This window comes from Carassius carassius, chromosome 10 (genome assembly GCF_963082965.1).
Source record: "Carassius carassius chromosome 10, fCarCar2.1, whole genome shotgun sequence".
In the NCBI taxonomy this organism is placed as follows: Eukaryota; Metazoa; Chordata; class Actinopteri; order Cypriniformes; family Cyprinidae; genus Carassius; species Carassius carassius.
Genome location: NC_081764.1, coordinates 13375330 through 13401401, shown reverse-complemented (window position 1 = coordinate 13401401; position 26072 = coordinate 13375330). Strand labels below are relative to the sequence as shown.

Genomic DNA, 26072 nt, shown 5'->3' with positions numbered 1-26072 from the left:
ATTTATTATTTTCCTCCTTACTGTTATCTCAATATCCTGAATTTATCTACATCCTGCCTTTCTTCTAACATAGGCCACATTCGTCTTATTTAATCACAAAAAGTGCACAACCGCATACACGCTATTTTTTTGCTATTTTTTTCCAGAACGTTGATAATCATGAAACAGAGCTATCATATTACAAAAACGTGCAAAACCAACTCCAGTGAGGAACTTATTTTCTGAGAAACAGGTACTAGGAAATAGTGAAAAAGTTTAGAGTGCACTGTACTGTTATGAGGACAGACAAAACTAGGACACAGGCATCTCTGCGGTCTAAACGACCTTACAGAGTGAGCTTACTTCAATCACTGTGCTGTGTACTAGAGTAATATGACTTCCACAGTGCTGGTGTTCATTCATGCATGCCTCATGCAGGGGCTGAAGAAGGGGTTTGGGAAAATGCCTGCAGTGGGAAACACTATACATCCATTCTAAACAGCTATTCTTAGTTTACACTAAGTGACTGATGTGTTGAAACAAATGGGCCTTTATCCTTTAATTACGATTTAATTAATTCCTTAAAAGTGAGATATTAATGAGACTGTAAATCACAGGAGAAACTAGACTAATGTCGTTTCTAATACATTGCTGAGTCATAAGAAAGTATCCCTTTAGCTTCTTGTAAGCCTCTGTTCTGGTCAGAGTGTGGTCATGAGTTATTTAGAAGCTCAATGGCCATGAATGTTGTTTTTACAGTGAAAAAACATTTACATATTGAAATATTCTGACAAACTTTGAGGCAGCCCTCAAAAATTCCTCACAATACAGAATTTTTGGAATGAAAGCACTGCTTACAAACCCTAAATTTCTCTCGTACCTGCCCTGCCTGAGATGCAGCCTGTATTGATTCCTTGAGAATGCACAGTCTGACTCCGTACCAGCTCACTGAGTGCCTGCAGGCTAATGGCCTTCTGTTTTCATCAGTGTCTGTTGGTAGGATCCTGGAGCAGCCCATAACCATCAGTGTCCAGCATGAGTTCCAAACACCAGCCTTATACCATTCCCTTCAGAACCACTGCGGCTGAGACAGCTTGAAACCTTTCGGACTACTTTTAATCTGCTAAAGTAAAAGCAGATTACTTTATATGAAGCTGTTTTTCCTTACACTGCCCCAATATGATAATTCCTTGCTGAATTAGAACCATTTGGTAGAATATTGGTAGTCTGCCAGAAGACAGATTGGAGAAAAAATAATAAAAATAATAATAAAAATGTTAAAATACAAATAAATAAGATCATGTCTTAAACAGAGATTTAAATGTTGATCCAGTTGAAAGAAGGGAGAGACAAGCTGTTTATCGAGGCCAGCAGCTGAAAACGAATAAGCATAAAGTGGGTCATTGCATCAGACTGTTGTGTTTAATAAAAAGCAATAGGAGTCGAAATATGAGCCATTACAACCTGAACTACCTCCTAAAGATCTCATCCCCCAAAAGCTGCACCCTCTTCATCACCCCCTCCCTTTCTTTTCCGATTCAATACAGCCCGCAGGTACAATCTCCTGATGTCTGAAATCCTCTCCTACAAATGCACCAGGGCATAAGAACAATTTAACACTAACCTGTCAGGAAATGGGAGAAACACAGATGAAAAGCCCAGCGGCACCTCTACGCTCCACTCCTCCACAGCTCATCTGCACCTGAAGACCAAAAGCCCCAACACCAATACCTCTATCTCTAGATCATCAACGTTAACAACAGAGACCAGTGCGTCAGGGCAAAAATAAGTTGCACTAGAAAACATCAGGCAGACTTCAGCCGACAGCCAACTAGTGTGAATACTCTGCGCTTGCCTGAAAGAACAATACCTCTCTAGGGATTTGCTGATTTCCGATATGCCGATATTTTTCAACTAATTTTGGCTGATAGCCGATGCCAATTCCCTTTGTGCAATGCATATTCCCTTTTGTTTGGGAACAACACCAAGTCTTCTATTCAGAGATTATAAAAAAAGATTATTTTTAAATTTTAAATAATCGCAATATTTTGTTTGGCGATAATGTATCGATTCTCAAAAACGGAATACTGATATTTTAAAAAAAAATTATTTAATCATACAAAGATTCATGGCAGTTATTCATTTTAAGTTTATATCCCGACCGCTAGATGGCAGTCTTAATTTCTAAACAAATCCTGAGTGACAGGAAATACTAGCATTAGGGAACACCACTAATGTTAGCTTTAATATAGTTCACTGCTAGTAATGGAGGATGAAAGAATTGTCCCAGTCGGTGTACAAAACTGAAGTGTGCCGACATTTGGGCTTTTATGTTAACGTCCACCACGGGACCGTGGCATGGACACCGCCTCAGTTCCGCCGCTTGCCGCGACCCGTGTGAAGAGGCTCGCACAGGCTGCAGCCATAGGCAGGAGGGTCGCCCCTCTCTCATTTTGGGGCATTTTGTGCAGTTAGTGCGGTGCTCGCGTCGCAGTTTTGGCGATTCCACACGGAACATAAATACAAACTGAAAAAACCTGTGAAATCCAAGTGGAAAGGTTCAACATCTGTATTTATTTTATTGTTTTACAATTGTTTGGAGTCCTGTAAGCACTTTATTTAACATATATAGTAAGCAGATCCAATTATTTTATTCAGATCAAAATATTGTATGTTACAATTGTAAACTTTAACTGTGAACCTTTAAGCAGGGTCTAAAAATAAATATGGTCTTTTTATAAAATATATTTTATACGTATTATACATTTAACTAAAGGATCCTGCAAACACTTTGATTTTTCCCCCTTTACTCATACTGCACAAAAAGTGTTTCAATAATGTTGAATGTTACAGGGACTGATTATTTCAAATGCAGATCCCAGTGTGTTCTGGTAAAATAATTCTTATTTATTTATTTATTGCTAAGGTTTGCATATGGTGGTGTGTTCAATGTTTCCTGAAAATATATCCTATTCCTAAAATAAGAAATATCCCAATATATTGCCTTGCTTACATTATCGCAATGTATCGCAACATACCATATCGCAACCCCGGTATGATATGTATCGTATCGTCAGATTCTTGGCAATACACAGCCCTAGTGACCAAAGTGTGTTTAACATTTAATTATTTAGCAGACGCTTTTATCCAAAGCGACTTACAAATGAGAACAATAGAAGCAGTCAGGTCAACAAGAGGACAACAACAGTATACAAGTGCCATGACAAGTCTCAGTTAGTCTAGTACCGAACACATAGCCAAGGTGGTGTTGTTGTTTTTTTTATATATATATATGAAAGACAAGAAAAGGAAAAGTGCTAGTATTAGTAGGTTAAGTGCTGGCAAAAAAGATGATTCTTTAGATGTTTCTTGAAAATGAGTAAAGACTCAGCTGTACGAATTGAGATTGGGAGGTCACTCCACCAGCTCGGCACAGTCCAGGATAAGGTCCTTGAGAGTGATTTTGAACTTCTTTGGGATGGCACCACTAGGCGTCGTTCACTTGCAGAGCGCAAACTTCTGGAGGCCACATAAGATTTAACCAGTGAGTTTAGGTATGTTGGTGTCGTGCCAGTGGTCGTCTTGTTGGCAAGCATCAGTACCTTGAATTTGATGCGAGCGGCTGCTGGTAGCCAGTGTAACCTGATGAGGAGAGGAGTAACGTGAGCTTTTTTTTTTTGCTCATTGAAGACAACCCTCGCTTCTGAATTCTGGATCAATTGCAGAGGCTTGATAGTACATGCATTAAGGCCCGCCAGGAGAGCATTACAATAGTCCAGTCTGGAGAGAACAAGAGCTTGGACAAGAAGTTGGGTGGCTTGCTCTAACAGGAAGGGTCTAATCTTCCTAATGTTGTATAAGGCAAATCTGCAGGACCGGGTCGTTGTAGCAATGTGGTCTGTGAAGCTTAACTGATGATCCATCACAACTCCTAGGTTTATGGCTGTCCTGGAAGGAGTTATGGTTGACAAACCTAGCTGTATAGAGAAGTTGTGATGAAACAATGGGTTAGCTAGGAATCACCAGGAATTCTGTCTTGAGCTGAGGTTGAGCTGAAGGTGATGGTCATTCATCCAGCTGTGTGTTTGATTGCCAGGGACATGTGGATGATCACTGACATTAAGGAAAAGGCATAAAACAGGCCTGGACCTCAGGAGACCACTCTGAAGCATTACAGAGATTTAGTCTCCCCTCAGCCTTTAACCTCTTCCCATAAACACTGCCAAATGTGGCTTTCTAGGGCGTTGCGTCTCGCGCTTGCCAGCCATATTGAGCCAGGTTCCCACGTGACTAACTGCTCAGACCACTTTAGAGCATTAAAGGGCTTTAAGCCATAATGACCTATTCATCAGCAATCAGTCAATATGTTCATAAAAAATACATATCTCAAAAGACCCCCAGTGAATGTGTGTATACAATACTATTATAACTATACAATACTATACAAACATTTATAACAAATAAATGCCATTCTTCTGAAGTTTTGATTTGCTAAAGAATAAAGAAACAACAATGCAAAATGGTTTACACAAAGATATTAAGCAACACAACTGCTTAACATCAACAATAACAAACTTTTTCATTGAAAAATATGTTAATATATATTTTATATTAAAAAAAATTTTTTGACTAATTGTTGACAGTAGTGTATGTTTTTCTGGTGTTGTTCAGATTCTGCTGACAGACTCTGAGTGATTGTAGAAACAGTATATGAAGTTAAACGATGTTACAGCAGAATAATCCGACTGTTTCATCTCACTGTCCGGTCCCTGCAGACAGAAAGCCCAACGGTGGATTTACTGAGACAAAACCTCCCCACTGTACAGCTGAGTGAACAGACACAACACAGAGTTCATCTCAACCACATCCATCTCCACAGCCAACGGGCAAAAACACAGACACCCTCGCACAAATGACTGCAATGAGAACCATATAGTGCCTTAAAACCCCCACTATTACACAAAATGGAAATAAACTGAACCAGTGCGCCTCTCGATGCTTGTAACACAGAAGTACACACATCATCAGGGACAACACACCTCCTGGATACAAACTACTTCAACAGCTAAATGCCTTTCTAGTGAATGACACTTCAGTGCAATCCTGCACCGCTCCATTTCACATGAGCCTTTTAAATATTATCTGAATTACAGCAGGACAATTTTCTTTTCATCTTGTTTACCAACATCTTATCTTCCCCACTAAAAACCCTGCAGAGAGGGAGCTAAAACACAATAAAACAGTTTCTCCAATAGCAACCTGAATCCTGCACTGCACTGCATTGTGTAGTAACTATGTAGTTCAATTAGAATTGTTACTGAATATGGACATGAGATACGAAAAACAATTACCGTATGTATCTCTTGACAGTGCACTTGAGATCAAGGGGCAATGTTCTCAAATTTAACAGAGAAGCTGTCATCTACTCGGGTTAACTAGTGAATTGACAGTGAATGCAGTTACACAACACTCTTGGACTGTTATAATAAAAAAATAAAAAAAAGAGAAACAAGACTGAAGGGTGTAAAAGAGGTGGGCGTGCAAAAAGCCAGGAATATATTAGTTGAGGTGTGAGATTACACTCCCTAGTTTAGCATCTGTGTCAGGTGATTAAGTGTTAATTTGTGTCTATATATACACACACAAGCATGTTTGTGTTGTGTCAGGCAAGTCAAAGCCAGAATGCCTCACGCTGTTCTTGTCACACAGGGCGTGGGGAGGTATGTACTGCACATGCTAACTGCCCCGACAAAGAATTGAGTTTGGTCCCATCATGAGGGAGATTCAAGTTTTACTACAGTAGCCATGTAACACTTTATCTGTTCACATTTTATTAAATCTTTGTTCAGCTGTCCAAACAAAAAAGTTTAAAACACTTGAGTCATGATGATGACTATTGACACAGTTCCTGTAATTCAAATAGGAAAGGAGAAAGGAAAGCCAGTAAGCAAATCATTTAATGAAAAACAGATAAGCAGATACGAGAATGTAAAATGCTGAATTTAGCCAAGAATTAATTTAAAATCCCCCCGAGCATGGCAATCTGTTATCACCGAGACACATTTGAAAGGTTCACACTGCTTGACAAAACTAGATAATTTGATCCCAAGAGTTTTCTTGCTTTCTGCAATGCTTTAAATTTGTAAATGTGCTGACACATCACAGCAACAGTGAAAACTGAGAAAGGAAGCAAATCGAAAGGATGAAATGTGACTAGTCAGACATATTAAACTGGAGTAAACTGAAGCAAAACCTTTAAACTACTTTTTTGATAATGTTGGATGTATCATTCGTCCTTACCTGAAGGCCTCTCCTCCTTAAAATACTGGAGTCATCCATTTTATTGTATTGTATCTGATCCCGACTTAAGTGAAGTTGTCCTTCTTTCCTAATCAAGGATAATGTCTTCTTCCCAATATTTATCAGAATTTAGTGAGGCACAAATGATCAGTCAGAGACCCAGCTTTAGGTATAAGTGCTGGAAATTCACTCTTTGCTGACGTCATGCTCATCCAAAGCAAAAAACAGATGCGATTAAGTTTAGCAAATGACCACTGAACAGTTTTTCCCACATGCTACAACAGTCTTGTTTGCAACTTTTCTCACCTAAAAGTGACAGGCACTCATGAAAACATCAATGTCCTCTATTTGACAGTATAGATTTCAACAAGTATTCCAAAAACTAAAAAAAAATTAATGAAACTCTTCCTTCATTCGTCCATTCAGCATAGGTGACCTCCACTATAATAAAAACATATTTTCACCCTAGGCTCAAGTAATCACAACCAAGTTCTTATCCTGTGCCTCTCCTTTTCCTCACTCTGACACACTCAGTCTCCAGAGATTCCCAGATATCTTCATTTCTATGGAAACTACAGCCTCTGCATAAACGGTGTACAGTTAATGATTAAAATGGCACCTCGGGGGATGAAAACAGAAAAATATTCAGGCCAGCGCAGTCTTCCAGAGATGTAGAATCAGTCTAAGACTGTTTTAAACCGACCAAGAAAAGTGTATACCCCCAGTGCATCCATTTACCTAGTAGGTTAAATCGAGTAATCCAGTAAGTTGTTTATCACTTGCTTCAGCCCAAGTGTGGCTAAAAGCGGAAGGGCAGAAGCAAGCAGAAAATATGTTCAGCCTACACTCTTGAGATAATCTGGAAACAGTCAGTAGCAGCAGCAGCAGGAGAATGCAGGCACTGGCTGCCCACTGACAGCACAAGGCAAACAACAACTCCAGTCAGAGCCCCATGGCTGGATTCCATTCCCCTCAGCCGAGAGGCCTCCGTCTCTCATTCGCCAGGAAGGCAGGCAGACGACAAAAGCTGTGCTGGCAGAGCTGTGTTTTCAGTGGCAGGTGCAAACAGACGCTGCACTCATGCTCACTGCTTTTTCTTCACATATCTCCCCGCCTTTATTCAGCTTCTTCAGCTCAGCCTGATGAACTGGATTACAGCCAAGGTTGGTCTCCTGAAAACGGCTGTGATCGGGAGACAAGATGAAAATCCCATGCAGGATGAGTGTCACTCAAAATCTCCTCATCTTCTTCCCTGTCAAAGCGCTTGAAGCGGTCCGCTGTTTGTGAATGGGCTGCAATGGTAGTCACAATTCAGCCACATTCAACCTTGTCATTTAAATCTTCCGCTTGCACAGCCTTCTATCAGTGCACATGCAGGTGGTTAAAGGAATATAATAGCTGTATTTCTTTTCTTTGCTTGTGCTGTACATAGACGCCTTCTGTATCTTCCGTTTCTCGCTTTTTTGCTCCTTGTAAGCTCTCCTCCTCCTCTTCCCAGCGCCTTACTGCTGAATGCTGCTTTATCTGTTCTATCAGCCAGCAACACATCCAGCCAGCCAATCAGACACATACAGACTCAGAGCTATTTGCATAATATGAATGGGGGAGCAAAAAGGCCCCACCCCTTTACTCCCTTATGTGCCATTCTTCTCACAACGGTCTGCTTTACCCCATAACATAAAAAAATACACACACACACACGCACGCACACACACACACACACACACACACACACACACAAAACCTTTTCTTACTATTCTACCATATTGCTGCAACAAGCAACCTACTCTTTATGCCTCTGCTTCCTGTTCAAATAAGCCGTCTGTGTTTTGTACAAGGAAAATAAGGGAGTTTAATATCAGTATATTCAGTAATGGCAGTCTAATGAGATTGTGCGGGGCTTTCCTTCAGTACAATGATGCATTAACAGTGGCTGTGTTTATCTCAAGGGACTGCAGGAACAAAAGCAAGAGGAATTATCGTCAAAAGGCAGAACATTGCCACTGCCATACATACTGTATATATGTGTGTATTAATCACCCACCTCTTCTCTCTCACGCTCTCTCTGCCTCCGACATCATAGAGGAAGCAGAACAGGCAAGATAACAAACATGAGCACAGAAGAAAATGTATGTGTAGTGGAGAGAGGAAGAGAGAGACGTGGAGAGAGAAGCTCTTTCCTCCCACACACAGTGAAGAGCGGACAGACAGAGAGTCATTATGTGATCAGGTGAGTACCAGAGGAAAAGCAAATTATGTGTTTCGATTTTGTGTGTGCACATGCCTTTGTAATAAGATCACATGCAAAACCATATTGACTTTAAGTGTGAGGGTCAGAGTTTAGTGGAATGAACAAACTAATCTCCTCATTCACAAGTAGTTTTGTAAAAAAAAAAACATGTAATTACTAGCTTTGTAATTTGTAATTTCTAGTTATGTAGTTACTAGGACTCTCAGTTCAGCATGATTAATTCAAACACAAAAAAATATAAGAAAATGAATGCACTTAATCATGCTCCCTGACCTATACATAAATTACATGAGGCATTTTCTTAAAATAACTAAAAAAAAAAGAAAAAAAAAACCTATTAACCTGTTAGCCAGCACCCCCCCATTATGGGACTCACAGCTGAAAGTGCTCTACCTAACTTATAATTGTGAAGTTTATTAGAATAACAGTTTCCTACTTCAGTGTGTTACAAACATAATTTTGGTGTCTTTGGAAAGAAGACACTTTGGGCTTTACTTTTTATCAACCAAATTTGATAATGCTCAAAAATATTAAAAGTTATACACACTGAAGTGCCTTGAAATTTATTTTACCACACGTAAATATTTTTTTATTTGATATAAAAATACATTAAATGAGTCCTGAAACAATCTAGAAAAGTAATGGGTTGAAAGCCACATGTCTCATGAGTTTCTATTTCAAATCTGAATAAGATATCATGAAAAATGAGACTCCTGCAAATATTTTTCTGAGACTATGTCTAGACCCCCCACCCCCAAAATATAAGAAAATATATTTCCCAATAGCATTGAAGGCTTCTACAAACTATTTAGTCAGTAAACATACCACTGCATAGTTTTTTTCAATTATAAAACACTAGACAGAAACTTAGACATCATATAAGTGATTTATTTGAGCACTAGAAAAATACAATAAGAATATTTGAGTAAGAAAAATTAGAACAAGAAAAAAAAAAAAGATTTAACTTTGTTTGCCAGTTCCATCATGATAGGCCTGTGCAAAAAAAGCTTAGTTTCTGACTTGTATATGAAGCTATATGGAGTATAACAGCATATTATATTGTGTGTGCATGTGTGTGTGTGTGAGAAAGAGAGAGAGTGTGTGAGGGACCTTTGCACACTTACCTTAATGTATTTCAGAAAATCACAATGTACACCTCAGCTCTTAGAACTACATGGAATAAACAAAAGTGTATTTATGCACCTGCTGCCTTTTAATGGTGGTGAAAGTATTCGGTTGTTAAGTGATGACGTAAGAAGCGCTGTTTCCGGGTCCAGGCCTCAACTCGCTTCACTTGAGAATATGACCTCAGCAGCCGTTTATGAGCACTGTTTATTCATATTGATAATTTAAGTTAAACGCTTTCAAACTTATGATATACACTACAGTCTCTGTGCTCACAGCATCCCAAACACAAATAATTTTTAGATATTTTTTCATTGTCTGGCTATCTGGTACTTCGGTATGGAGTTAAAGGTTAATATTATTACTTTTACGCTAGTATTCTATCACATTGTGAGTTTATATTAGCACCTTTTGTTGTTTTGGTAACTGATAGAGCGTTTGGACACGGAAGCGCTGCTACGTGACGTCAGACTTAACAAGCGAATAGGCTAAACAAAAGCAAAGTACGTGGATTTAAACACTTGCATGCCATCGTGCTGGTGGTTAATGGTGAGAAGAGCAGCAAGCAACACGAGAAAGGGCTTGACTTGTACTGAAGTTTTAGAAACGATTATGCATCTTGACCCCTGCAGCTTATTTGAAGTTGGTATTGCATTTTGGTTCATAATACATTGTTCATAAATTTGATGCGAAGTAGATTTTTTTACAGGATTTTAAGGTTTTAAACTGGCTTTACCATCAAGAAAAGAGGAGCATTTCACTTATAGGCCATCTGTACTTTTCACCATCAAAAGGAAGCAGGTGCATAAACACACTTCTTTTTTTATTGTTTACTCCATGTAGTTCTGAGAGCATGAGGTGCATATTTTGATTTTTTCAAATACTATACATCAAGGTAAGTGCACAAAGGTCTCTCTCACACCCTCTCTTTCTCTCTCTATCACACACACACACTATAATTTGCTATTATACTCCATATAACTCCATACAAGCCAGAAACTATGCCTTTTTTTGCACAGGCCTATCTAAAGGGTTAATGGTCCCACCTAGTGATCAACTGTAAAAAAAATAACAAATGTTACCTCTTCCCAACAGGGAAAAACGACCAACAATCAAGAATCTCACACACACACACAAACACTATAATTTGCTGTTATACCCCATATAACTCCATATACAAGCCAGAAACCAAGCCTTTTTTTGCACATGCCTATTTAAAGGGTTAATGGTCCCACCTAGTGATCAACTGTAAAAATATTTTTTTTTTTACCTCTTCCCAAAAGTGAAAACCACAAACAATCAAGAATGCACGATTGTATGGTGCCATGGATTTGCAATCAAAAAATGTCGTTATAATGGAAGTCAATGGGCCAAAAACAGCCACCAACAGCAAATTAGGGAGAAAAAATTTAAATGCATCAAAGCCAATCTTGTTACTAATCTTTGACATGCCCAAGACTGTGATAAAAGGTAAAAAAAAATTCCAGTCCACAATCACTTTTTATATTGAAAATATGTAATTTTGTGTGTTTTCTTTCCCAAATCAGTGACATCATTTATGAACTTGGTAATTAAAAAGTTAAAATCTTGGAATTTTTTTAAAAATTTGGTAGTTTTGATCAGGACTGCGGTTGATTAATAGATTTAAAAAAAATATTTATCTGATACATTTTTACAGCGGTTTAATTTAGTGGATGTTTTCATCCACGAACATCCCGAAAGGGTAGTGAATTTGCCCACAGTGTACCATTGAGTTTTTTTAAAAATTTCAAAGCATTTTCCCAAAATATGGGCCAAAATAAGATTTGTCACCAAAAATCATTCCATTAGCTCAAACACAGAGAAAGTTGTGGCCAAAATAAGACTCAACTTTACCCCCTAGTGGACGAAAACGTCCCCAACAACGCAAAAGGGTTAAAAAAACCGAAATAACCGAGATGGGAAAATTACGTCGGTTAGAGGTTATGAATTTCGGTTCTGATTACTTTTCGATTAATCGTCCAGCCCTCCTGTAAATGCTGTAAATATACATCACTAATGAACCTGCTTTACTGCAACATCCTGTAAGGCTTCAAATAACTGTATAACATTACCAATGTGCGTAGTTACACTCGATGACCTGCACCTGGGAGGCCTTTCATGCAATGAAAAGCTGACGCTTGACAAATACTCAGACTGTTCATGTAATAAGATAGTCCTGACCTAGCACACACTCCACAGACACTGACTGCTCCTGTTTCAAACGAGACATGGACAAATCACATTCTGGGCTTCAGTCCTGAGGGACATGGCAGAATATATTATTGATTATGCATAACTCTAGAAAAACAGACAGCACGTTCACTATTATTGATCTGAAGAGGACATGAGTCTGACTAATGGTATGAATTCTTAAGATTACATGCTCAGGGCACAAGTATACAACAATGCAAAACATCAGCATCAAAATCTAAAGCTACAGGTATTTTAAATACACAAACACACATTTACACTACCATTCTAAAAGTTTGGGATTAGTAAAAGTAATGTAAATGGTATTTTTTTTTTTTTTTTTTTTTTTTTTTAAGAAGTCTGTTATGCTCATCAAGGCTGTATTTATTTGATCAAAAAAGCAGAAAACAGAAAGAAAGAAAAAAACTGATCTTGCACAATGTTATTACAATAGAATAATGTTTTTTTTTTATCATACTTTAAAATATAATTTATTTCTGTGATGCAAAGCTCAATTTCCATTAGCCATTCATTACTCCAGTCCAAAGTATCACATGATCCTTCAGAAATCATTATAATATGCTGATTTATTATTAGAATTATCAATGTTGGCAACAGTTGTGCTGTCAAATATTTTTTTAGAAACAGTGATACTCTTTCATGATTCTTTGATGAATAAAAAGTTTAAAAAGAACAGCATTTAGTCAAAATATAAATCTTTTCTAACAATATAAATCTTTGCGAACAATTCCTTGCTGAATAAAAGTTTACATCTATATAAAAAAAATAATAATAATTTACTGACCCCAAACTTTTGTACAGTAGAGTTTATTGTCAGAAAATATTTATATTTTGAATAAATGTTCTTCTTTTTAACTTTTTATTCATCAAATAATCTTGAAAAAAAAGTATCACAGGTTCAAAAAATATTAAGCAGCACAACAGTTTCCAGCACAGATAATAAATCGCCATATTAGAATGATTTCTGAAAGATCACATAACACTGAAGACTGGAGTAATGATGCTGAAAATTCAGCTTTGCATCACAGGAATAATTTAGATTTTATTGTAGATTTAAATAGAAAAAAAAAAACATTAAAATATTTCTGATCCCAAACTCTGAATGGTAGTATATGCAGAATATATATATATATATATATATATATATATATATATATATACACACATATATATATACACACATATATATATATATATATATAGATATATATATATATGTATATATATATATATATATATATATGTATATATATATATATATATATATATATACATATATATATATATATACATATATATATATATATATATATGTATATATATATATATATGTTCCGAGGCAGGAAAACGAAAACCTAAATGAATGTCTGGAGGGCCGAAAACCTCACTGGCAAGAAACTGCATCCACATTAAATTTGCAGCAAAGGAGAAAATGCAATAATTATTAATGGCTTAGAGCCTAAGTCAATAGCAGCCTGTAGGACACTGATGGATTGGCAGAGAACAGTTTGTCTAATGATCTTTTAAAATAAAATAAAAAATAAGACTTATAATATATATATTTATAATACCAACTCACACACACACACACACACACACACACACACATACATGTATACACATACATATATATATATATATGTGTGTGTGTGTGTATATGTGGGTGTATATATATATATATATATATATATATATATATATATATATATATATATGTGTGTGTGTGTGTGTGTGTGTGTGTGTATATGTATACATATATGTGTGTGTGTGTGTTTGTGCGTAGAAAAAGCACGGAAGGCAATAGGATCTTAGAGGATGAACAGATCAACAGAGCTCAAATAACCACGCTGGACAATCTCTGATGGGTCAAGATCACAGGGAAGGGAAGAAAGAAGGAGAAAGACAATAAATCAGATGTACAAATAATACTGAGTCTACAAAGGAATCAATAGAGTATAGATTATTCTCTAGGTATCAATTATCAGTCCCTCCAGAAAAACGCAGAATTTTTTTGTGATTGTTGCGGGCAAAAATCCTTGATTTTGCGGCACGTTTTCTTTAAAAATGTGATGGAATAGGCGGGATATTTTTGCAATTTTATGCAATGAAAATGCAGGAACTTGCAAAACTGCAGTTTGATGAAAAAGAGAAAAAAAGTTTATGCTCCCAACACTCACTAGGCTACTACCTTAATGTAAAGAGTCATTTCTTATTACTTCCTATGATAAGCAAGCATTCTTTCAGCCCTAGCAACTGTTTTGGAAGTTGACGCCTCGGTGTAGGTGAGCTGCTTCTTCCTGCCTGTTTCCGCTGCTGCTTTAACCATCCTCAAATGTTTGGCGGTGGCAAAGTGGTTTTCCAGGGTCGACTTCTGTCTGTGGTCCAACACGCAGTTGCACGGAGTGAAAAATAATTTGCCCCCATTGTAATGTTACACACTGGGATACTGCTTTGCGCGGTCTTTTGCGCTTATTTTTGTTGGCAAATGAGAATGATTTGCGTGCTTCACCCTGGTTTGACCGCGGGATTTGCGTCACGTAATTACATCATTTTATAAGGTTCACATGGCTATAGGAGGAAAATAATGGCGCTTTACTTGTGTGAAGTAAACGCAACATTTTTAAACTTTCTGCTAAGATATATGTGACTTTTTTGCAACGAAAATACAGGGATTATGAAATCATGCTAGCCCCGCATATTTTGCTTGCTGAAATCGGCATATAATGCCGGCGAAAGTGTGGCGTATTTCAAAAAATGCGACCCCCGCATAAATATGCAGCCTTTGGCTGATTATGCATTAAATCAGGCGATAGCATAATCGCGTTTTTCTGGAGGGACTGAATTATATAGACTGAAAATAAGGAAAAGAATGAAATGTAAAACAGCCATCCAAACTGAACTAAAAAAAAACCTATTAATTTTGATTGCTGTAGGTGGGCATGAATAAAAAACGAATTATTTGGCAACCTTAATAGCTGTTGTAAGTGAAAAAACGCCCTGGGAAAGAATCTTCTGAAACAGTTTGACATGTCTATCTAGGCAAAAATGCCTCATGAGTTATCTCAGCCAAAAAGTTCTGCATTTATGGGAAGCTGGTAGGGGTTCACCATTACTGTGATAAATGAGATGGCTCTTTGTACAAGAGCCATCCTGACAGGCAACCAAAAGAAGTGAATCAAGACGGAGTATGATGTAAGGGTTTTATTGGATGCTTAATAGCTCTCTCTTCATTAAAAAATAATCTAAGTATAAATCACATCTATAGATAAATCACAGGGCAAACCAAAACTCCCATATATGCGACGTTAATGTAGAAACACCAAGCATTTTTACAACTACTGAGGTAATAAAGCTGTGCTCACGTTATACAAGAACACGGAGTTAAATGTTTTCGACCCAGCATCAGGCAACATAAAATATGTAGTATTAGAATCATGGAAACATAATCACAAAATGACTGATTAGTTTCTGAATAAACTGCAGCCTGGTGATAGATGGTAGTCTCTTTCATCCTCCTGCCTCATTATAGAAGATGGAGCAACACAACCTACTCTGTCATTATGACATATTCCCCCTCTCTTTATGGTTCTCCGAAAAGCTTCACAGAGACGCTTTCAGTCCTTACTGCATCATTTCATTTCTGTTTTTCAATGTAGCATTTTTTCTACAGCTGATAAGCCTAATAGCAGAATTCGCCTATGTTTGTGCATAAGTGTCTTGAAGGATATAAATTAAAAAGTAGAGCTTGTTTGTCTCATTGTCTGTTATTTCTTGGTTAAACGTTAGGATCATAAATGGTGTGAAATCTCGGCTTTAATAGTGTGAGACTCAACAGCACTGTACGTATGGTAGTTAACTGACCAGACTTTTCATGAGGTGACTCTACAATGGACCAACCGCAGATCTGCTTCCATACAACTAAATTAAACCAGCAGTGAGTAACATTGGACTGACATCAAATGCAATGGCACTGTTTATTGTGCAGAATTCAAATATAAGACTTTTTGTCCCAATGGGGTGAGCTTATTTACACAGTCTTACAATGACGTTAAATGAGGCGCAGGGCCGGCTGCTGTATTGACCGATTAGTCTGAAGCTACAAGCGGGTTAATTAAAAGGGAGACATCAGTTCCTCCTTCACTAATCCAGACTTGACTCAATCAATCGCTCTACAAACTCAATATCTGTTTTTCTGGCACACCACATCCATTTTGAGAGCATCTAATCAAACAGGGAAGGAGCTGGACACTGTCTAAGTATATTTAAATCCATATTTGGCTCTATGCTCCAAAAACCATAATGAATAATGAATGAGGGTGTCTCAGCTAAAATAAAAAAGACAACAGGGTCAGCAGCATGAAAACCTTGGTTTTTGTCTTCTATAAGCATCAGAAAAAAGCATAGCAAATATTTTTTTTTTTTAAATTTCAAATTATATTTTTGGCACCACCATAATATCGTGGATTGGTGGACACATAGTATTCATTACTGATTTGATGCAACTACCTAGAACTATGTAAATGCAGAAGCATTTATAAAGTCATGGCTGAATGCGGCCAGACACACATAGGATTCAATCGGTTCAAGTCTCAACTCTCAAATATTGCAACTGATTGTAACTGAGAGTGACACAAAGAGCAACGAAGAAAAAAAAATGGAAATGTGAATCAATTCACAAAGAGACAACATTCATAACAGCCCTGACAGTTTCCACAGCAACCCCACGTGGCTTTTATCCATGCCTGTGTAGAGTTGACCTCAAACAAGCACCTGATGCCAGAGCACAGACACCAACAAAATTAAATGAAAAGCAGGAGAAAGGAGAGTGTATGTGTTTATACAAGTGGGACTGAAAAACCTAAATCAATAAAGCAACTAAATACAGAAAAGCTTGACATAGAGACCTTTTAATAATGGTCAAGATTTTATCTGGAAATGCCAAGATTAAACTTACAAAACACTTCTGCCTCCACAGTACAAAGTCTTTCTGGGAACATTTAAACATGCAATTCATTCAAATTACACATACAAATTAGGGCAACTGGAGATACATTGAATCACCACACTGAAATTAAAGGGTTAGTTCACCCAAAAATCTAAATTATGTCATTAATAACTCACCCTCATGTCGTTCCAAACCCGTGAGACCTCCGTTCATCTTCGGAACACAGTTTAAGATATTTTAGATTTAGTTTGAGAGCTCTCAGTACCTCCATTGAAACTGTGTGTACGGTCTACTGTCCATGTCCAGAAAGGTAAGAAAAACATCATCAAAGTAGTCCATGTGACATCAGAGGGTCAGTTAGAATTTTTTGAAGCATCGAAAATACATTTTGAAGAGGAAATCGGTTCTTGACTCGTGAACGAGTCAATCTTTTGTTCGTTATCTGGCTCGGCTCAGTGTTCATCTTCAGTTCTCTCTTCACAGCAGTTCAGTCAGTGTACTGTTTGAGTAAATGAATTACTCCGGGATATTGGTTTGTTTGAACTCAGAGGGAGTGTCAGCCACATTAAAAAAGTTAACAGCTTAAGTCATTTGTGGATTAAAGCTTATTGGAGGCGCGAACCATTTCAAACAATTCAGTTCGATTTGGTGAACAGGTTCAAGAAGATCAGGTTACATCGAATGATTCGTTCGCGAACTGGATATCATTGAACTGTTGTGTTTTGAACTCGTTCACAACAGACACGGAAGAGAAGACAATGCTGAATAAAGTTGTAGTTTTTGCTATTTTTGGGCCAAAATGTATTTTCGATGCTTCAAAAATTTCTAACTGACCCTCTGATGTCACATTGACTACTTTGATGTTTTTCTTACCTTTCTGGACATGGACAGTATACCATTCACACAGCTTCAATGGAGGGACTGAGAGCTCTCGGACTAAATCTAAAATATCTTAAGGTCTCACGGGTTTTGAACGACATGAGGGTGAGTTATTAATGACATAATTTAGATTTTTGGGTGAACTAACCCTTTAAAGGGATAGTTCTGCAGATGCCAGACAGAAAATTCTGTCATTAATTACTCACCTTCATGTAAGGCCTTCAATTCGCCTTTTTCACACGCAACCGGAAACTACGTCACGCCGGGTAAACGGATTTCCGCCAGAGCTGATACTACGTGTTTTGAAAATGGAGCGGTATTTCACAACTTCTCTCTCGACACTGCCTCGACTCAGATTTGAGGATGTAGACAGAATTGTTGGACGGCACTCAACAGTTAAAGAAACAAGGCTGAGCAAGGGCTATAAATTCTTCGTTGAGGAATTTATTCACAAGTATCAAGGTAAGTTGACAACTATCTCTGGCGTTAGCACTTGCAACATTACGAAGCTATGAATTGCTAACCATTTTTATGTGTTCAGTCTCTAATGTTGTTGATCGCATGGTGGTAGTGAGAGCTAGGTGTTATCGATCTATGAGGAAAAATGAGGAGCCCCACACACTTGAGGTTATAATATGCCTGTTGGCTTATATGAGTTAGTCAGATCGTTCTGATATCAAGTTACTGCGGTTGCAGTATTTCTATTTTTATTTCCCTTTATTTTAGTTTCACCTGTCTTAAGGTTTTCTTTGTTGGTTTTTAGTTATGTCTATTTCATTGCTTCTGCGGTTGCAGACTACAGCTGTATTTCTTGCTTTTGCTGCTGTTTGCAGATTTCAATTAACAGCACTTAAAGGGATAGTTCACTTCAAAATGAAAATTCTGTCATCATATAACGGTACAATACTCACCCTCAAGTTGTTTCAAACCTGTATGAATTTATTTCTTCTGCTGAACACAAAGGAAGATATTTTGAAGAATGTCAGTAACTAAACAGTTTACTGGTCCCATTGACTTCCATAGTATTTTTTCTTTCCTACTATGGAAGTCGGCAGGAGCACTTAGTGGGTGTTGACAAATATGGCAACAAATACTATGAGGGCAACAGAAACTTTTTCAGTATTAATTTACATTTTGAAGTGAATTATCCCTTTAATGTAACTCACAGCATAAAATTACAAATAATTAGCTAAACTATCGTCTTCTCAAACAGGTTTCATTGGAGACAGAAGAGGTTGTTTGTATTTCTGCCTATATGTGCAGCTGTGCAGCTGGTAAAGGGTTGTGCAACCATCTGACAGCACTTTTGTATCAGACGGCCCACTATGTGCAGCTGAATTTGCAGTCTGTCCCACCACCACTGGCCTGCACGAGTGAACCACAGAGATGGCATCGTCCAAGAACACAGGCATGTATTTTTCCTTTTCTGCAATTGGTAAGAACACTATAGTATCAACTCAAACAAACAAGTAAGTACATGTTAACATCAAAGCATTATGGACTAATAATGCACAAGAGTGCAAATTAAGTAACAAAGGTATAAATAAACATCACCCAAGATTAATACAATCTGTTAACTGTTATTACTCATTATTATTTCATAGTGACTAAATGCATAAACTAATGTCAATATATTATATAACCTTATTATGAAGTGTTTCCAGAATACTTTAACACTGCATTTGTTTGTTTTATACTAAGGGAGTCCATCCAGAAGCAGTGAGTGAACTTGTTGTCCTGAAGCCAAAGTCAGTTGGGAAGACTGGAATCAAGTCTACCCTATACAGGGCTTACACAGGTAATACACAACACTGTATGAGTACACGTGTACTCAGCTACAACTTAATGTGTTCAAGACTAATAGTTTGTATTAATTTCTTTAGGTCCCCTTCCAGATCCAGATGTCTTGGCTTCTGGTACAAAACTGAGTCAGATCCATCCCCGGCCTTTGCTGGCACACATACTAGAGGGCATGTCAAAAATAGAGTTGGTCCCCTCACAATTCGGTCCTGTGCCTCGTGGTAGTCCACTTTCATACCAATGTCCCCCTATAGCTGCAGATGTTCCTGTTGTTAATTTCCCCCCACTACCTGTGCTTGGCTATCAGCTTGGCTGTAATTTTAAATATGTGCCCACACACCATCAATCACTTCATCTGGAGTCTATAAAGGTTACCCATTGTTCTGCTTGTCAGATTGAAGAGGCCACAAGACTACAGTCAAAATGTACTGCTTGGGGACAAATGCGGCAATCAAGGGTTACTGCAAGCAGGTTCAGGGAGGTTTGTCATGTACTGGGGGATTCAACTGGTCAGTCATTAGCGCTAAGAATCATCAAGGGTACGAGGCAGACAAGTGCTATGAAACGTGGCCTCGAACTTGAGCCAGATATTTTGAGAAAATATTCTGAGACAGCCAGTGTTAGTGTCCTACCATGTGGTTTTATTATCAATCCAGAAGCACCACATCTAGGAGCCAGTCCAGATGGACGAGTGTATGATCCATCTGAAACATTCCAATTTGGCCTAGTGGAGGTAAAAAGCACATCTGCTGATAACATTGCCCAGGTTCCAATTATGAAACTACAAAGAGGACAAGCCAAACTTAAAGAGACCCACAAGTACTACTGGCAGGTTCAAGGCCAGCTTGCAGTGACTGGTCTACAGTGGTGTGACTTTGTGACTGACACAAAATCAGATTTCACAATACAGAGGATCTGGCGAGATGATGCCTTCATAGCATCAATGAAAGACAAGCTAGACATGTACTATTATAGTGTTTATATGAATGTGTATCTTTCAGTGTTATGAACAGGACAGTTTCTGTTCATTTTCTGACCTTTGGATTTATTCTTATAATGGTATATATACCCACATTTATGTACAGAATGGTGAATACATGCTTATCTTTTTAATTTGATCTTGTGTAATATATGTGATTATATGTATGCATACACATTTACTAATTCTATATGTATTTATATTGTGTGAATAAAAATGAACAACAGAACTGAGTTGACATTTGTTTTTAATGAATTCTTATTAAAAAAAGCATTTTGTTGTCAACTATTTCATTGTGTCTGTCAAATTATTTTCAGGAAACTTAGTATAAACAATGACAATATACATTTGATCAAATGTTACAGTACAAAGTAAAAAAATAAAAACAATTTATTTAATTATGTTACCATTAAACATTTAAAGTATCACTACTATTGTAAAAATTAACCTCAGTGTAAATATCTCATATTTATTATATTATACATATATACTTGTATACATTTACTCCTCAAGAAACATTGGTCCCTGGTAATTAATCATAAAACAGCAATTATGCCAGATCTGATTGATGCTTCCTGACAAGGTGAGTGGCACAACAGAATCCCAAATGTGGTTTTCCTTGACCCTTCGAATGACCCTTTCCACCATAATTCTGAGGCATGCAATGGCCTGTGTTTTTTCACAGTCCTGTTTGCTGAACTGCTTAGCACGTTTGAAAGGTGGAATGATCAGTCTAGCACTAACACTGGAGAGCATATCCTCGATTGTGAACCCCTTGTCTGCCATGACCTCATCTCCAGGTTCAAGCAGGTCCAAAATGCCGGACTTCTTTGTGATCTCTTTGTCGGAGATTGAACCTGTGTAAAGCTGGGAGATGAAAGTCATTGCACCACACGGAGCTACTCCAACCAGACCTTTAAATGTTGTAGTGCTCTTGTAGCTGGAGAAGATCTCTGAGTGGAGTGTCAGAGATGTGGGGCTCTCACAGCGGATTTCTGTGCAATCCAGGATGACTCGCAGGTTTGGACAGAACAAACTGTACTTATTTGGCATGGAGAAGCATATTTGTTGCCTGGACATCCAAATAGGTACTGAACCCAACACAAAGAACAGGTAGTTAGCCCAGGTGATAATGGCCCTGCTCACTGTGGCCACGCTTACCCCGAAAATGTCGGCGATTACTTGTTCCTTCAGTCCAGCAGCTACCCGACAGGAATACATGAACAGTTCATCTATGAGCTGGATCTTCCGTGCAGGGCTAGGGCTTGGGAAGGCTTCCTGTGACATCCTCTGTGCCTTAGTCCAGTACACAAGATTGCTGGCAGATGGGCAAACAGATTCCCAGAACACCTGGAAAACTTCCTGTGAGGGAAACTTTGTGTAATATTTCATTGTGTGATCAGAAACACAAAATCTGCTCATTGTTGTTTGTTTCTCTAATGACATTTTCTGCAGCCTAGCCTCCAGGTCTTCAATGTACTGCAGAGCCTCATCTAATGCACCTATAAAAATGTAAAATAGTATAGTTAGCAACTAATTACGTATATTTGTATATATATATACACACACACATGTATGTATATATATATATATATATATACACACACACACTATATATACATATATATATATATATATATATATATATATATATATATATATATATATATATATATAGTGTGTGTGTGTGTGTGTGTGTGTGTGTGTATATATATATATATATATATATACATACATGTGTGCGTGTATGTATACACACGTATATATATATACACACACACACACATACATATATATATATGTATGTGTGTGTGTGTGTATATATATATATATATATATATATATATATATATATATATATATATATATATATATATATATATATATATATATATATATATATATACACACACACAGTCTACACTGTTATCACCGAAATACACAAGCAAAAGTCAACATTAGTGCTTACCAGCAGGTGGGCGTGCCGCGTAGTCATGTTCCTCAATATGACTGGATTCATTGGATGCATCTTCTGTGACCACCGGCTGCTCCTGAACACGTACATCCGCGCCAAGTCGAACGGCAGATCTCTCAAAAGCTGATAGTCTTTGAGGGAGTACATAGAAATTATTCCAAGGGAAACGACTGGGAATGGCACCGACTTTTAGCCGCGAACTTCCTGGAATGTAGTCGTCAGCGGTAAAATGCTGACTGCAGACATACGTGCTGCCTCTCCGAATGACGAACGTAGACCCTTCATCCCGTCTAATAGCGATGACCCATTTCTTTTTTTGGTCTTCGTTCATTGGAAACCCGTGAAAACTCAAATAAGGTTGTTTTTGCTTAGAATTGCTGCACTGAGGGACGCTACAGCAACACCTATTCTTGGTCTCGGCCATTGTTGTTGTCACCGGAAGTAAGTTTACCCGGCGTTGGTGAGCACCGGAAACACAAAACCCGGAAGTGTGAAAAAGGCTTATTATCTTTGGAACACAAATTAAGATATTTTTGATGAAATCTGAGAGCTTTCTGACCCTGCACAGACTCCAACGTAATTGAAAGGTTTTATGGCCAAGAAAGGTAGTAAGGACATTGTTATTTCATGTGACATCAGTGGTTCAACCTTAATTTTATGAAGCTACAAGAATAATTTCTATACACCAAGAAAACAAAAATTGTGTGTGCATTCCTCTGCTTGTAAACAAGGCGCTGCACATGTGTGTTCTATGTCAGAATAATGGCTCCCGCATCACATGTAGACGTCGTGGTATTCTCGTGAATGCCGGTGGAGACTGACCCAGAAGAGAAGAATTTAATATTTCTATGCAGTATTTTTTCATATATTAAAATTAAATCTCAATTTAAATCAATTTCTGAGCAAATCATGGGGAAAATACTGAAATATATATTTTAGTAACATTACCCAGCCCTGATTTCTATTAAAGTGGTCATGAACTGGCCTTTTCTATTATTTTATACCATTGTCTGAGGTCTACTTATGAATTTTAATGTGGTTTTTACATACAAAAACAACAAAATCAATAAGTAATAGGCTATTTTCTACCATTTTTTGAGGCCAGCTCAAGAAACACCATTCTACCCTTTTTTGAGGCTGGTTCGGGAAACAGTTTTTTGAGAAACAGGGTGTGCCGCATTGAATACTTAGAAGAAAGTGCCCACTGCTATGATTTAATAACAGTTTTGCATAGTAAACTAACTTTCTGTGTGTCTGTTTGACAAACTATGTCCTTCATAGTTGGAGCCTTCAATCACTTTTGTTAGGATTGTACATATAATTGGGACATATCAGGCCATTTCTAACAAAGCAATTGTGACACATAATTCAAATATTTTTCACTCAAAAGTGTGTTGCACTATTCCTGTTGGATTCAATATAGACGGAATAGCACTGCTTTTTAATCTCTCTGCAGATCCAGTGTCAACCTGTGTCGTTTACAAAGGAATCCGCGGTGTAATGAAGCGAACAAATGCTCAATGTTTTACTTGTGTGAGCTTAAACTTCATTAAAAATTAAAGTTCAACCACACATTCCTAATATTTGATTCCAAATGAAGGTTATACACAGGGTGCGATTTGCCGGGGGGGATGCGTGGGATTTCCCCCTTTCTGGTCAATGTATCCCTGCCTCTGCTGAATTATTTTTATCCCCAGTGGGGATAACTTTATCTCCCCCTCAAAGTGATCAGTGCTACTACATTAGTGGCTAGACGGATCACAAAACTTATCACGGATCCGTGGTTTGATTAAAGTCAATTTTATTTTAAAATGAGCTACTTTGGCTGGCTCTGATATAGCTGCCGCTCAGCCTCTCTGTATTCACCACTCCTCAGACTTGCTCAATGTCCCGCCCACGGCGCTATCTGATTGGTATATTATGTTGCTTCTAATTCTATTTTACAAGCAAGTATAACCGACATCAGTCAGAGCACGACCACTGACTTTATCGTATGTGTATTTGATTTCATTAGTGCAGATTAATGTTTGAGAGCTGGTTATGTAGTCTTAATGGACCGCGTTTCAGTCATTATAATATTCATTCCGTTTTCTGACAACAGAAACATTAAAATATAGTAATAAAAACAGTTTTATGAGAATTAAATTAAATGGCTAAATTAAATTGCAGTATGTGAGCATTGGGAGGCAATACAATACGACGCACTTACGTCATAAATATGCTAATTAGCACATGACGTCATCTAGTTCATGTTCTCATTATTTATTTTCAAAACATCCCCCCCTCTGTTTTTTTTCACAAATCGCACCCTGGTTATACAGCAATGACCACTTATATATAAAAACTCAAGTAAAAGCTGATTTCTCAAATCATGATCCCTTCAACATAATTGACAGAAAGTTTTATTTCTAAGATCTGACGTTTCATCTACCTGCTAAAATACAGTTTAAATAAGGTCTGCATAAAAAGGAAAGTGAAGCATAAATACAGTGTCAATAATAGGCATGGGGCGGTATGAGATTTTGACGGTATGATAACCTTGAGCAAAAATATCATGGTTTCATGGTATCACAGTATTGTTGTTCCAGCTCTGTAATGTTTTATTTTTAAATGACTCGGTAAAAAAATAGTAATAATTTCCCGCTGGACACAATATATTTTGTTTTTGAGCAACACAGAGAATATAAGAAACAGTAGACTATACAGTAGAGTTTTTTTCTTTGATTTGTTTCCTAAAAAGAAAACAATAAAGACATCTTTATTTAACCTAAATCTGTAATTACAGTTATTTAATTTTAGTTATATAATAATAATATACATATAATTTATAGTATTTCATATCATTTAGTTATATACTACTACTACTACTACTACTAATAATAATAATAATAATAATATTACACACAATTGGATTTAATAACCCAATTTGAAGCAAAAACACTATGTTCTGAAAAGCTTTTTGAAATTATACCACATAAACTTTTTAGAAGACAAGTCAGCTCCCCCAGAAACACATAAACCCCCAAATCAATATTGAGGATTTTCTTCCAATAGTTTGTGCATCATAAACAGTGAGTGATCTGCCTGCTCATAGTATTTTTCTCTGTGTGTCCGTCTTCAGCGTCTCTGGTCTATCTTAGCGGGCATTTACAGACTCCATATTTTCACATAAATTACATTTTGAAAAATGACTGCATTGCAACGCAGTTCGTGCAAGTCCAGAACGGTGAGTTGCAATAACGCAAAAAACAGGTGGTTGCCGATCGCGTAAAGGCCAAAGTATACTTGGTACAGTACACACCCCATGGTACTGCGCATGTGTCGAACTCATCCGTCCGCGCTCATCTGTGGTTGAGTTATTTTTTTGACAGCTGTGCAGACGCTGCGCAAGACGGAAGGGAAAGCTGAATGTGAAGTGTACCCGGGCCTTAAGTTCGGCCATCCTTCACACACGTGACTGACCGCTCGCTCGCACCAACAGGAGGAGGAGGGGTCAGTGTTACTCTCTACACTGCACTCAGTCTGAGGGATTCCTACACTTTCAGTCTTGGAGGAGACATGGAAAACAGTGCATACCGCATGAACGGTATAATGGAAAATACTGTGA

The 26072-nt window shown here is 37.6% G+C and overlaps 1 protein-coding gene across 5 annotated transcripts in view; it reads right to left on the bottom strand.

The window, feature by feature from the left end:
- The window catches only part of LOC132151825 (microtubule-associated serine/threonine-protein kinase 2-like), a 139540-nt gene that overhangs the window by 70607 nt on the left and 42861 nt on the right, over nt 1-26072 (bottom strand). The window contains exon 1 of one of the 5 annotated variants that reach the window (XM_059560228.1): nt 6280-6633. The exons of the other annotated variants lie outside the window; for them this stretch is intronic. Within the exon in view, the coding sequence (XP_059416211.1) occupies nt 6280-6318 (39 nt within the window). The 5' untranslated portion in view covers nt 6319-6633. Of the gene's footprint in view, nt 1-6279; nt 6634-26072 lie in introns of those variants that run through there. 5 annotated transcript variants of the gene reach the window in all.